This window comes from Triticum aestivum, chromosome 5B, assembly GCF_018294505.1.
Source record: "Triticum aestivum cultivar Chinese Spring chromosome 5B, IWGSC CS RefSeq v2.1, whole genome shotgun sequence".
NCBI lineage: Eukaryota > Viridiplantae > Streptophyta > Magnoliopsida > Poales > Poaceae > Triticum > Triticum aestivum.
In genome coordinates this window covers 294,535,806-294,547,896 of record NC_057807.1, presented here as the reverse complement: position 1 = coordinate 294,547,896, position 12,091 = coordinate 294,535,806, and the positions used below count along the sequence as shown (strand labels likewise).

Sequence of the window (12,091 nt, the reverse complement as noted above, 5' to 3'; positions counted from 1 at the left end):
CACAGAATTTGGTACTCCCTCCGATCCATATTACTTGTCCCTCAAACGGATGTATCTAGAGATACATCCGTTTGAGGGACAAGTAATATGGATCGGAGGGAGTAATTGTGATCCAGGTGTCCAGATTATATCATGTTAACATGTTGCTGGGTAAACCTTGACTGCGTTATGCATTGGACAGATGATTTCATGTTATTTGTGAATACCCATCGTAGCATGAATTTCATAATATATTTAAATATAAAATTCGATATATCCACTTTTCATGGAGACATGGAATAAGATAATATTTTTCCTTTTGTAGCAACCTTCAAACACATTCAAAATCTTAGGAATGATATATATGATTTTGTTATTGAAGTATTTTAATATCACACTGCATATCAAATTGCAGATCTCCTCAAGCAGTTGAGAGGTAAGTGATAGTTTGGCAAAGAGTAATTTTCTTTTTGTAGCAATCGTCAAACACATTTAAGAGCTATGGTTTTTTTGTTCCAATTCATATATGGATGCCTGTAACATAGAAATGATTAAACTAAGATGGTTTTTGTGCTTCTCTTTGTTGGTATGGGTGCACTCATATCCGAGAATTTTTCCTTGAGTGACTATGATTCCAGAATTACCACATGTTGGGTAGAAATTGTTTGCATTTCAGATATGTTCTTCCTTCTATATTGCAACCCCCTTTGCATTGTGTTAGAGTACGTAATGGGCCTAATGGGCCCATTAGTCTTAGGGTTAATTAGAGATAAGGGTCGCTTGTTTAGGGGTCAAGTAAGTCCGGTGGGGAGAAGGCAGGGTGTCATCGACAGGAGCGCACCGCATAGCACCACTGCTTTCCGACGCCGACCACCGCGAGGGCGCCTCTGTTGGTCGCTCTTGCGACCACTTCCAGGTGGCAATACACATGCACTCCTTTGGTCCAGGTGGTGTCCATGGGATCCAGGTGGCTGTACACGTGCACGTCCGACGTGCGGATGGCGTCCACTTTTTGTTAAAGGGTCCAAAATAAAGCGTCTCAGTCAATTTTAGGTTGAGAATAATAAAACAAGCCGAGATGTAAAAGGCTTGTTTTTAGGTGTTAGGTTTGTGTTGCGTCGAGTCATGGTTATAAGTTGGTTAGGCTGCAGCTCGAGGACAAGCTGCATGTCCAGGTGGGGTGTAGTGTTAGAGTACGTAATGGTCCTAATGGGCCCATTAGTCTTAGGGTCGCTTACTTAGGGGTCAAGTAAGTCTTGCTTGGGAGTCAAGTAAACCTCTCTATATAAAGAGAGGAGATGTATCAATCTAATCAAGCAAGAATTAAGAAGGAAATCCCTTCCCTCTTACCCGGCCGTGGGCAAAAAGGCCCCCGGCCAGCCCTCTCGCGCCCTCCTTCTAGCAGCGCCATAACACATTGCTACAATCATTCTCAACATGGTACTATTATCACTGTCAAGGGTATACGAGTGGCACCCGAATGAGTGAGAAGTGTTGTTCTGTCTTGTTGCACTACCAACGGTATCTAGGACACCTGTTTAATGATTGTTTCTGTCGATGCAATTTGTATTGTATCGTCCCGATGTTATTTCGGGTAATAATTTTGAATTGGTGGCAATAGTTGGTTTAGTCACTCACCCCTAGGCCCTAGCTATGCCAAGAATCAATAGTCAGCCAGTCTGTGGACGGAGATTTTTATTTTATTTTGATGTTGTTCAGGAAAACTGCAAGTGCCAGTTACAGGTAAAAGAAACACATCACTCTTTATCGAACAAGGATAAACCTGATGTGCAATCAGTACACAGATTAACATTGTCATGGAATTAGCAGGCAACATTATCTCTTAGTATAAAATGTGTGCAATCAACCCATGTTAGCTGACACTCCCAGGTTGTGATGACTGGTGAGCGGGACGTTACTTTGTACTTCCTCTGTAAACTAATATAAGAGCGTTTAGATCACTACTATCGTCTGTAAACTAATATAAGAGCGTTTAGATCACTAAAGTAGTGATCTAAACACTCTTATATTAGTTTATGGAGGGAGCAGTACACTACTGCTTCGGTTTCACCCGTGATATTCTTTTTCTTCTATTTGAACTGGCATCTTGTGATTGATGCACCAGATCAGTGTGAGACTATGATTTTTAGGCTAGTTTGCGTTTCCATTTGAGCCAAAAAGGTGTTTCTTTCTGGTTCGTAATACAAAGTATGATCTTCGCCAGAGTTACGTGTTGGCTGGTGGGATTTTCTGTTCAGGGCTGTATAATTGTATCTCTTCCTGATTATTGGTTTGATTTTTCAAACCGTAAATTATGCCATGGTGCTATTTCTTTTATTCCTCCAATCCAACAGATCAAACATCCTCTTTTGTAAACTGTTACTGCACCGGTGTTCAGAAACAAATACAGTAGATAACAACTGCCTTTGTTGCATGGTAGCTGGAATCACTGGTGGTGACTGACCAGCAGTTGACACCGTATCTGAGTTGGACAACCTGTTTGCCACAATTTTATAAGAAGCAGATTTCATCTAGAATTTGAAAACAAACACACAAAAGCCATGAGTGCGTGCATTGAAATGTTTTTCGTCGGTCATGACAGTGGAGCTGAGTATGTGACACCTGAATCAGTTTGGTTCTAGTCATCTATACACTGCGAGTTAAATGCTCACCTCAACATGGGGAGATTTGCTCTGAAACCCTGTCAAGCAGAACACAGACTGTTGAAATGCCACTACGCATGCACAATCATAATCATACGGAAGCCCTTGTCCAGAGTATCATAAGGATTAGGGTTTTTGTGTGTGTCAAATTTTACAAAGTTTGGCTCTGGAAATAGTACAATGTACATAGTAGTACTGGAAAAGACTACAATAGAAGCTGACCATAGGATAGAAGAATAGAAAAACAAATCTGGAGCATCGGATGTCCAATGGGCGCTTCAGATCAGGCACATGGGAGCTGGTGGGAGGGTCTTTATTGTATATAGCAATTACTCAGGGAGCTTTCCGCAAAAGTACACAGAAATCACCAGCCTAACATTTCAAATCTGAAGTCTCCATTAAGGATCCAACGGCTCCAACTTCATTTTTCTATTCTTCTATCCTTTGCCCAACTTCTATTGTAGTCTTTCATATGATCAAACCCAGCAGTAGCAGCTGTTGCCTTTTTGCCGGGGGAATGATTAGATTCGTGCGCACCAAGGTAGCGCTAGGGTTTCAATGGGTCAGTTGGTCTAATCAACAACCCCTTGACCACACCACACCCAATAAAAGCCTTTGAGGCCAGCAGCCCAATCAAAGTAGTAAAACCCTGACAAAAAGAGCCGTCGGAAACTTTCTCCATTTAGCAAAAACGTCAACCATGATTGCTTCCCCACTGACTCTCCTTCGTCACTAGCTATGCCTGGGAAACCAAGCATTCTTTTCTCTGTGCTCTCATTAGGTTTAATTAGTACTCCCTCCATTTTTATTTACTCTGCATATTAGTGTTGACTGAAGTCAAATTTCATAAAGTTTGATCAAGTTTATAAAAAATAATATAAACATTTATCATAACAAATCTATATGATGTGGAAGTACATTCAATAATAGATTTAATTATATTGATTTGTTATTGCTTATGTTAATATTTTTTTATATAAACTTGGTCAAAGTTTATAAAGCTTGACTTTTACTAAAACTAATACGCGGAGTAAATAAAAACGGAGGGAGTACTACTTCGGAATAAAATTGCATGATTGGATATGGCAATACTTTGTGTGCTACTACCTCCGTTCCAAAATACTTAAGTTTTAGGTTTGTCGCAAATCAATTTTTTTAAAAGTTTGACCAACTTTATTTTTTTTGTTAATATCTTCAACATCAAATATACATATCATTTAAGAAAAACATATCATGAAAATATATGTTATGATGAATCTAATCTACGTAATTTGGTGTAGTAGAAGTTGGAATGTTTTTTATATACTTGGACTTAGACAAACCCTGAACTTAGAGTGTTTTCGGAATGGAGGGAGTCATCGCTAAGCTCTCTCCGCGTCGGTATGCAATGTTTTTTTTAACATCAATACAGACACAAGCACTCATCCCTATAAACGCACACACGCACACCCTATCCTTATGAGCATCTCCGAGAGACTGAACCGGCATATCATCTTGAAATTTTATGAAGTCACCATAGGCGCCTTGTAGTCGATGTGAACGTTTCCTCCCGCTGAATGCATATCACGAAAAATCCTGAAATAAATCCAAAATAAATGCGAGCACCATGATTTAAACCCTAGTGAGTTGAGAATACCACTGCCCACCTAACCATTGAATCACAGGTTGATTCGCGTATACAATGCTTTTTGACTGCTTGACAGTGCGGACCGTTCATGGTAACCTAAACAGAGATCTAGAGGGACAGGTTTTACCCAACAGCTCCAGAACAAAACGCATAGCCAGCAGTATATTGCAGTAAGATAATGTTGCAGCAGGGCAAGCTGCAGCAAGGAGTGGGTGTATGTGTATTGTTTTGTTGTGTGTCTGAGAGCGAGAGTGGTTGGTGCCCATCTCGCATGTCCATCCCCCAAGTCCCAACACTCTTTGGAGTTTTCTGACGCACAAATAGAATATATCTGGGATCCATGTTTGTGTCGTCGCCCCAAGGATCACGGGTGTTCTACAGTACATGCTCGATGGTAGTATCCCGAATGGTACACCGCCAAAACAAAGCAAATCTTCCCTGAAAACGAAATGAATGTAGGTTGCTACGAGTGTGGCAACATGGTAGAGGTGATAAGAAGGCTCCATGGAGTACACACCCGCCAAAACAAATCTATCCTGAAAATGATTCTACTACTCAACAGCTCCATGGAGTACTACAGGTATAGCAACATGGGATAAAGAAGCAAATGGCAAGACGTATTGAATGCCATTTGGGCAGAGAGTTTTGGCCATGCAGAATATACCCCATGCAGAACCAGAATGTATGTATCCAAGGGACCCGACCCCTGCCTGCCCTGTAGATGGATCTTGTGTTGCCGTAATTGACCAAGACGCATGCAATGCAAACGGCTTTGATGATGAACTGGTGACGACGACGACAAACCAATGCTTTGCAGGTTGGTGTGAGATTAGAACAGCGGCGATAACATGTTCGGGAGAGATGTGTGAGTAAAACGGACCATCAACATCCGGGATGCACGAGCGAGCACGCACCAATTCCTTTCAGAAACTGGACGGGACAAAAATCATGGTGTACAACACAAGGGAACCACGAGCACCAGAGAAGAAATCAACAAGCAGAACATGCCATTGCCAATGGAGGAGAGGAAGGAAGGAACGATCGGAACAATCGACGTCGTCACTGTCACTGCGCGGAGAAGGAGGAGTTGGAGGAAGGAGACGGGATCCTGTCGATCGCCTGGAGCACGTCCTTCATGGCGGGCCTCTTGCCGGGCGCCGCGGCGCAGCACGCGAACCCCAGCCTCAGGCAGCTCGCCAGCGTCTCCTCCCTGCCCTCCATCTCCCCCCGCAGCGCCGCGTCGGCCAGCAGGAACGCCTGCTGTCCCTCGCCCTCCCCCGCCGCCCACTGGCAGAGCTCCACGCTCGTCAGCGCGCGCCCGGCCACCAGTTCGAGCAGCACCATGCCGAACGAGTACACGTCCCACTTGGCGCTCGGCTTCGTCGGGTTCTTGGCCGCCTCCGGCGCCTGGTAGTGCGCGGCTGCCTCGGCGGAGGAGGAAGGCCCGGCGCCGGCCAGCGGGCTCGCCCCTCCTGCTCCGGGTGGTGGCGGCGACAGGTCCGGCAGGCTCTTGGCGGACCGCTTGCTCCCGAACCGCCCCGCCGGCTTCAGCCTGCTGTCCCCGGCGCCGCGGACCAGCCGGTGGATGCCCAGGTCGGCCAGCAGCGGCTCCATGTCCGCGTCCAGGAGGATGTTGCTGGGCCTCACGTTGCCGTGCACGCACTTCTTGTCGTGGAGGTAGGCCAGGCCTCTCGCCACGCCGCGCGCGATGCGCAGCCGCGCGCTCCACCCGAGGTTCATCGGCGGCGTCCCCGGCTTCCCTGCTCAGCGATCGATCGAGCTGCGTAAGCAATGCACAACGGAACAACACTAAATGAAATGGCGCGTCTACGTCGGGTTTGGTTGCGTGCTTACTTTTCACGGAGGCGTTTGCGAGGCTGCCATTGGCGGCCAGGTCGTGGATGAGGAGCATCTCGTCGGGGCCCCAGTAGAAGCCGCGGAGGCGCAGGATGTTGCCGTGACGGAGCTTGGCGATGGCGCGCATCTGGGCGTCGAACTCGCTGAACCGCCTCACGCCGGCGTCGTCGCTGCCGATCCTGCGCACCGCCAGCGCCGCGCCGTCGGCCAGCACCGCCTTGTACACGATGCTGTCGCCCGCCGCGCCCAGGATGTAGGCCGACGCCTTGAGCAGCGTCTCCAGCTCCAGCTCCACCTCGCCGTCCACCGTCACCAGCACCGACCTCTCTTTCGCCTTCTTGGCCGCCGCCGCTCCCTCGCCTGCCTTGTGGTTCTCCTCCTTGGCAACGAAGGAGGCCGACGTGTCCGTCACATCCTCTTCCGTGTCGTCGCTGTCGTCGCCTGCCTTCTTCCCGGGACAGCACGACAGGCTCCGGCCGGCGACGTCCGGCGACTCGTCCGACGGTTCCGGCTTCTTGAACACCGCCGCTCCCATCCTCTGCTTCGCCACCTCCTGCCGCTGCTTTCTTTTCCTCACCTGGTACACGTAGAAGAACACCGCGAACAGGATGGCGATGCCGGCCACGTCGCCGGCGGCAATGGCTATAATGGTGGCCAGCTTCAGCCTGCTGCCTTGTCCTCCTCCTGATGACGGCGCTCCACTGCCGGGCATCGTCTCGTTCGGGTTGTTGGGTATCGCCGCAAGGGCCGGGGGCGACTTTGCCGTCCCCTTCGGGGGATCCACGGCGGAGGTGGAAGCATCGGAGCAGAGGCTGTCGAGCGGCCTCCCGCACAGCTCGTCGTTGCCCGCGAACGCCGTCGCCCTCTGAGCCACGAACGGCGCCACCACCGGGATCGCGCCGGTGAGCTTGTTGTAGGACAGGTCGATGGTGACGTTGGCCGGCAGGTGCGACGCCATTCCCGGCGGTATGGCCTCGGCGAGCCGATTGGAGGAGAGGTTGACATACCGCAGCGCGGCGCCTCCGAAGTCTGCCGGGAGCGTGCCGTTGAGCATGTTGGAGCTGACGTCGAGCACCTGCAGCGCCGGAAACCCACCTCCGGGGAGCGCGCCGGAGAAGTAGTTGCTGGCGAGGGAGACGGCGGTGAGGTTCTTGAGCAGGGTGAGGTTCCCCGGTATGGCGCCAGAGAGCGCGTTGCCGGCGAGGTTGAGGGCGCGGAGGCTGCGCAGCTGGCCGACCTGCTCCGGCAGCGGCCCCGTGATGCCGTTGCTAGCGAGCGAGAGGATGCGGAGCTCCGGCGCGCGGAACAGGTCGACGGGGAGGGTGCCGTTGAGCGCGTTGCCGGAGAGATCGAGGTGGCGGAGGTGCTCGATCCGGCCCAGCTCCGGCGAGATGGGGCCGACGAGCTGCTCATTGGGCAGGATGACGCTGACGACCCTCATCTGGTCCGACGACGACGTGGCGGGGAAGGCCATGCAGAGGATGCCGTTCCAGCCGCAGGGCGTGGCGTCGGCGTAGCCCCAGCCGGAGAGGGAGCCGAGAGGGTCGGCGAGGAGGGAGGACTTGAAGGAGAGGAGCAGCACGCCGTCCTGGTCAAGCGCGACGGCGAGCTGCGACGACGCGTGGACGCCCAGCAGCAGCAGCAGCAGTAGCAGCCATGTGACGGGGAGAAGCAGAGGGCGGCGAGCTGCGGCGGCCATGGATGCAGCAAGGCGGTGGTGGCGGTGCGATGGCAATGGCATGTCGTAGCATGGGGGGTGGAGAGGGCATAAGAAGCAGGGTTTTGGGTGGCGACGGTGGTTCTGCTCCTCACTCCCTTGGATTGGTTGAGATGGTGGTTCACCGAAACTGCGTTAAAGGTTGAAGAAGGAGGGAGAAGATACGGGAGTGAGTGGAGTCAGAGCATAGTCAAGAATGAATTAGATCCCCTCTTGGTATCCTAAAGTATCGAAACATTGGAGTTGGGAGCCAAAGGGCGTGCTCTGTGTGAGTGAGAGTGTAGTGGGGTTTGGTTGATGCATGCTCTGTTTTCTGTGTTTGCGTGTGAACTTTTGGACCCGGCGTCCCAAGTCCTCAGCTCATGCATATGCACAGAAGGAAGGAAGGGGATGAAGAGGAATTGGTGAAAAGGTGGCCGCAGAGTCTGCTTTGGCCCAGGGCCAGGGTCCCTTTTCACAAAGATCAAAATAGGAGTGCCGAATCATGCAAAGGGGTGGTATGGTGGTATACATACATGCACAAAAGTAGTTAATTCCTGTGTGAAAAGTACTAGCATATTTGCAAGATCCAGCTGTGATGATTTTCCTCCTAGACAATCGAGCTGTGATGATACCACTATGTTACCCATTCATCTTTCTATGTTGGCCCTGGATCTTGCAACTTGTATTAATGTGAAGGTTTTTTCAGCCATCTAAATTTCTAATCGGAAAGGCTGAAGCAAATGTTTCCGACTCTATCTAGCGAGCGAACGGTCCACTACCGCCGCGTGAGAAGGAGTTGGAGGAGAGGAAGAAAATCATGAGTTGGATGGAGGCAGACTAACTAGTGAGCGTGGTAACTTAGAAAAGAAACTAGTGAGCGTGGTAGGCATCGAACGGGTCTCCCAAGCACCTTCAAGGCAATTTCTGTTGTCGAGCAGATATAACATGTGGTGTTGGAGCAGGAACGAGTGCGCCATTGATCGAGTAGACATAGGAGGCATCAATTATCGAGTGGCGTGAAGAGTAGCCAAATCGCCAACAAGAGGTGGGGATGTTGCAATGAGATTGGGAATCAAAATCAAGTGTCTTTCCCAAGGCGGGTGACCCACGGGACCCTAGCAGCCGCCGGGGACCCCACCCTGACTCTTCGGCTGGCGCCACTATTTCCGGTCATCCTCACAGCGATGACGAGCCCCTCACCATCGAAGGTATTGAGGGGGGGGGGAGTTCGTTGGGTGGCTCGATAGCACGGTAGAGTCACAACCACATGACGGTGCTGCAAAAAGACAACAAGGCATGAGCTCGGCGTGGAGGTTCCATGGCATGGGGTGATGTTGTATGGTGACACATAGGATTAGTGGCATTTTATGCGGCACGTGCACACCCCAGATCCCGCCACTGAACCTTTTCCTCCATGGTGGGGGGGGGGGGATGGAAGCGAGAGTCACCCTGCAGCTGGATCGATTTGACTCTGTAAGGGTGCCTCGTGCTAGATTAGGAGTTTAGCGGCAGTGTATTGGCTACAATGTGTTGTGTGTGCGGTGTGTGTCGTCTCGAGCTGGTTGCTTCAATGTGGAGGTACCCGGATGGACCAAGCAGGGCTGACTCGAGCTTTGGTGGTAGCAGTGGTGGTGATCTTAGATGGGAAGAGGTCCTACCCCTCAGCTAGTACCATTCGCTTTTCTTGTCGTCATCGGCAGGGGTCACTCGTCCTCGGGAGGAGGTCACCTAGGTGTTGGAAATATGCCCTAAAGACAATCATGTCATGTTGTTATTTCCCTATGTATTCATGGGTTATTTGTATTGTCCTTGAGCATCATCACTGATATGTAGCAAAAAGTATGTGACTTGTTTTGTGAGACTATGTATTGTATGATGACTGTTCTAATGGTCCCTAGTTGATAAGGTTATGCAAGCACATATCCTTGACGACTCGGTTGATGAATACGTTTGACAAGTCATGGACAAGGAGATGCTAACCCAATAGTATGGGTTGGGGGATGGGCACCGGGTCTGGTATACCACTTTGAGACACGACAACATAGTCTCATTTATTAATCTCAAGTGCAATGTGTATGTGATGTCCTAGACTTGAGGTCCTCGCATGTTCTTGGGACGAGGTTCGACTCACTTAGGGTCTATCAAACGCTACTACACAATCGGGTAGTTATTAAGGTAACTTTCAGGTGAGTCGTGCAATATGCCGCGAGACATGCATGATTGGCCAAGATGGGTTTACCCTTCCATTTTGAAGAGATATTCTTTGGGCCCTCTCGAGTGATGAGATTCGAAAAGCATGGCCAAACGACTTAGATTATGTGTAGGCATTTACTATGCAATGTGATGGCCTGCAAAACACGCAGGGTTATGTAGCACTTTCGTGGAAGTATCCCAATTAGTTATCATCCCAACAAAGAGCATAGGAGCGTACTTATATTAGCGCTTCTGTCACACACAAGGTGTCACAATTCTTATGTGAAGTAACTGCCCATGATTCTGCAAGTATTGTTACTATCCTGGTGGATGGATAAACTAGAGTGACAAAGATGAAAGGTTTGTAGTAACAACAGTACAAACACTTGAAAATAAATAACATACATAAACTTGGAAAAAAGTTGTGTTTCTTGCAATGGACAGATTAGGCGCGAAGAGAATTCAACTCATTGTATACATCAAGTGTGCCAGTGCGACGGTAATACCAGTTACCTTGTATCATATTCATAGTGTTTGATATGTTTGTTCTGTAAGCGGATCATCCTAAGGTCATGGAACTCCTCCTCGGGGGATTACATTCCATTCTATGCATGGTCCTGCTTCTCTATTGCCACAGTATGGTCATCTCCACAATTAAGGTCCTCAGACCAGAACCAATCATTGAGTTTAATGGATCACTGTTATCTCATATTGTCTTCAAGCATCATAGATGTATCCACCTATCACGTCAGAGGTCGCAGAATCCCTATACAATATGTGTTATCTGTGTAATTCTTGAGATCGTCTTGCTTGGGCCCTTAAATTGGACAACACGCATAGAGTTCACCATTGTATAACAACTTACTAGACAGATCAGAAGACTACAAACAAAAATGACGACATATAGATCAAGCACAAATGAATGTTACCACTCTCGCATCATAAGGGAAATAGAGAGAATAGACCAACAAAGATCATATCGATAATACCATGAAGATCCACAATGAGATGAAATGAATGATCCAAATAGTTTGATCTCCAAATGAGTATGAATAGGATTACAACTTGTTCTAAAAACTTGGAATTCCTCTTACAAGAGTGAAACATGAGTTGATGATGGAGATGAAAGAACCAAAACTAAGAATATCACTTTTTTCCAGAAATTCTGGAATGTCCTAAAGCCTGTTATCATGCCAATGTTCCATGAATTACATTGGAACATTTGATATGTCACGCATAAACTTGGAGTCATTACCCTGATCCCAAAATAGTTGGGGCGACAGATATTAGGCAATTCCGGCCTATCACGGTTGTCAATGTGCTCGGGCGCTTTTTCTCCAAAGTATGCACGACCCGTCTAGCCCCGATGGTTGCGCGACTAGACCACCCCCTCCAGACGACATTCTTGAAGGCCAGACAGATTCATCCAGGGATCCTGGCTCTTCATGAGATAGTCCATGAGGTGAGGACGCACGATCATAATTGTGTCTTTCTCAAGCTGGATTTCTAGAAAGCCTATGAGAGGCTGGACTGGAACTTCCTACGGCTAGTCTTATAGCACCGGGGCTTTGAGGATAGATGGTGCAACTGGATTATGCAGTTGGTACGGTTTGGAAAGACGATGATTAATATCAATGTGGAGGTGGGGCCATTCTTTACATCTTCGGCAGGCATGAAGCAAGGAGACCCTATCTCCCCTCTTCTATTCAACCTCGTTGTTGATGCGCCAGCATGAATCCTGGATAAAGCTAGGAGGGTGGGACACCTATCAGGGGTAGTTGGCCACCTGATCCCAGGAGGAGGCGTCACTCACCTCCCATATGCTGATGATACAATGATCATGGTGGAGGGTTCAGACCTGGACATTGTGAATCTTAAGTTCCTACTCCTCTACTTTGAGGCTATGTCGGGACTAAAGATCAACTTCGACAAGAGCGAGGTCATCGTCCTAGGATTCCCCGAGGAGGAACAAAATGGATCGCGGACAACCTAAATTGCAAATTAGCTTCATTCCCCACTACATACTTGGGCATGCCTATGGAGACTCGGAGATCTTGATGTGTGCATTCGACC

The 12,091-nt window shown here is 48.8% G+C and overlaps 1 protein-coding gene across 1 annotated transcript; it reads right to left on the bottom strand.

Annotated features, from left to right (window-relative positions):
• Window positions 1-5,157: 5,157 nt before the first annotated feature.
• On the bottom strand, window positions 5,158-8,292 carry LOC123111476 (probable LRR receptor-like serine/threonine-protein kinase At4g37250). Its single transcript, XM_044532276.1, has 2 exons — window positions 6,124-8,292; window positions 5,158-6,029 (listed from the first exon to the last, which is right to left on the bottom strand). The coding sequence occupies exons 1-2, from the start codon at window positions 7,865-7,867 to the stop codon at window positions 5,335-5,337; spliced, it is 2,439 nt and encodes an 812-aa protein (XP_044388211.1). The 5' UTR covers window positions 7,868-8,292; the 3' UTR covers window positions 5,158-5,334.
• Between the last annotated feature and the right edge of the window lie 3,799 nt (window positions 8,293-12,091).

Excerpts from the sequence above, each read along its gene's own strand:
- LOC123111476 (XM_044532276.1), bottom strand. The coding sequence starts at position 7,867 with ATGCCATTGCCATCGCACCGCCACCACCGCCTTGCTGCATCCATGGCC. Across the intron at positions 6,030-6,123 it reads CGCAAACGCCTCCGTGAAAA|GGAAGCCGGGGACGCCGCCG; the intron begins GTAAGCACGCAA and ends ATCGCTGAGCAG.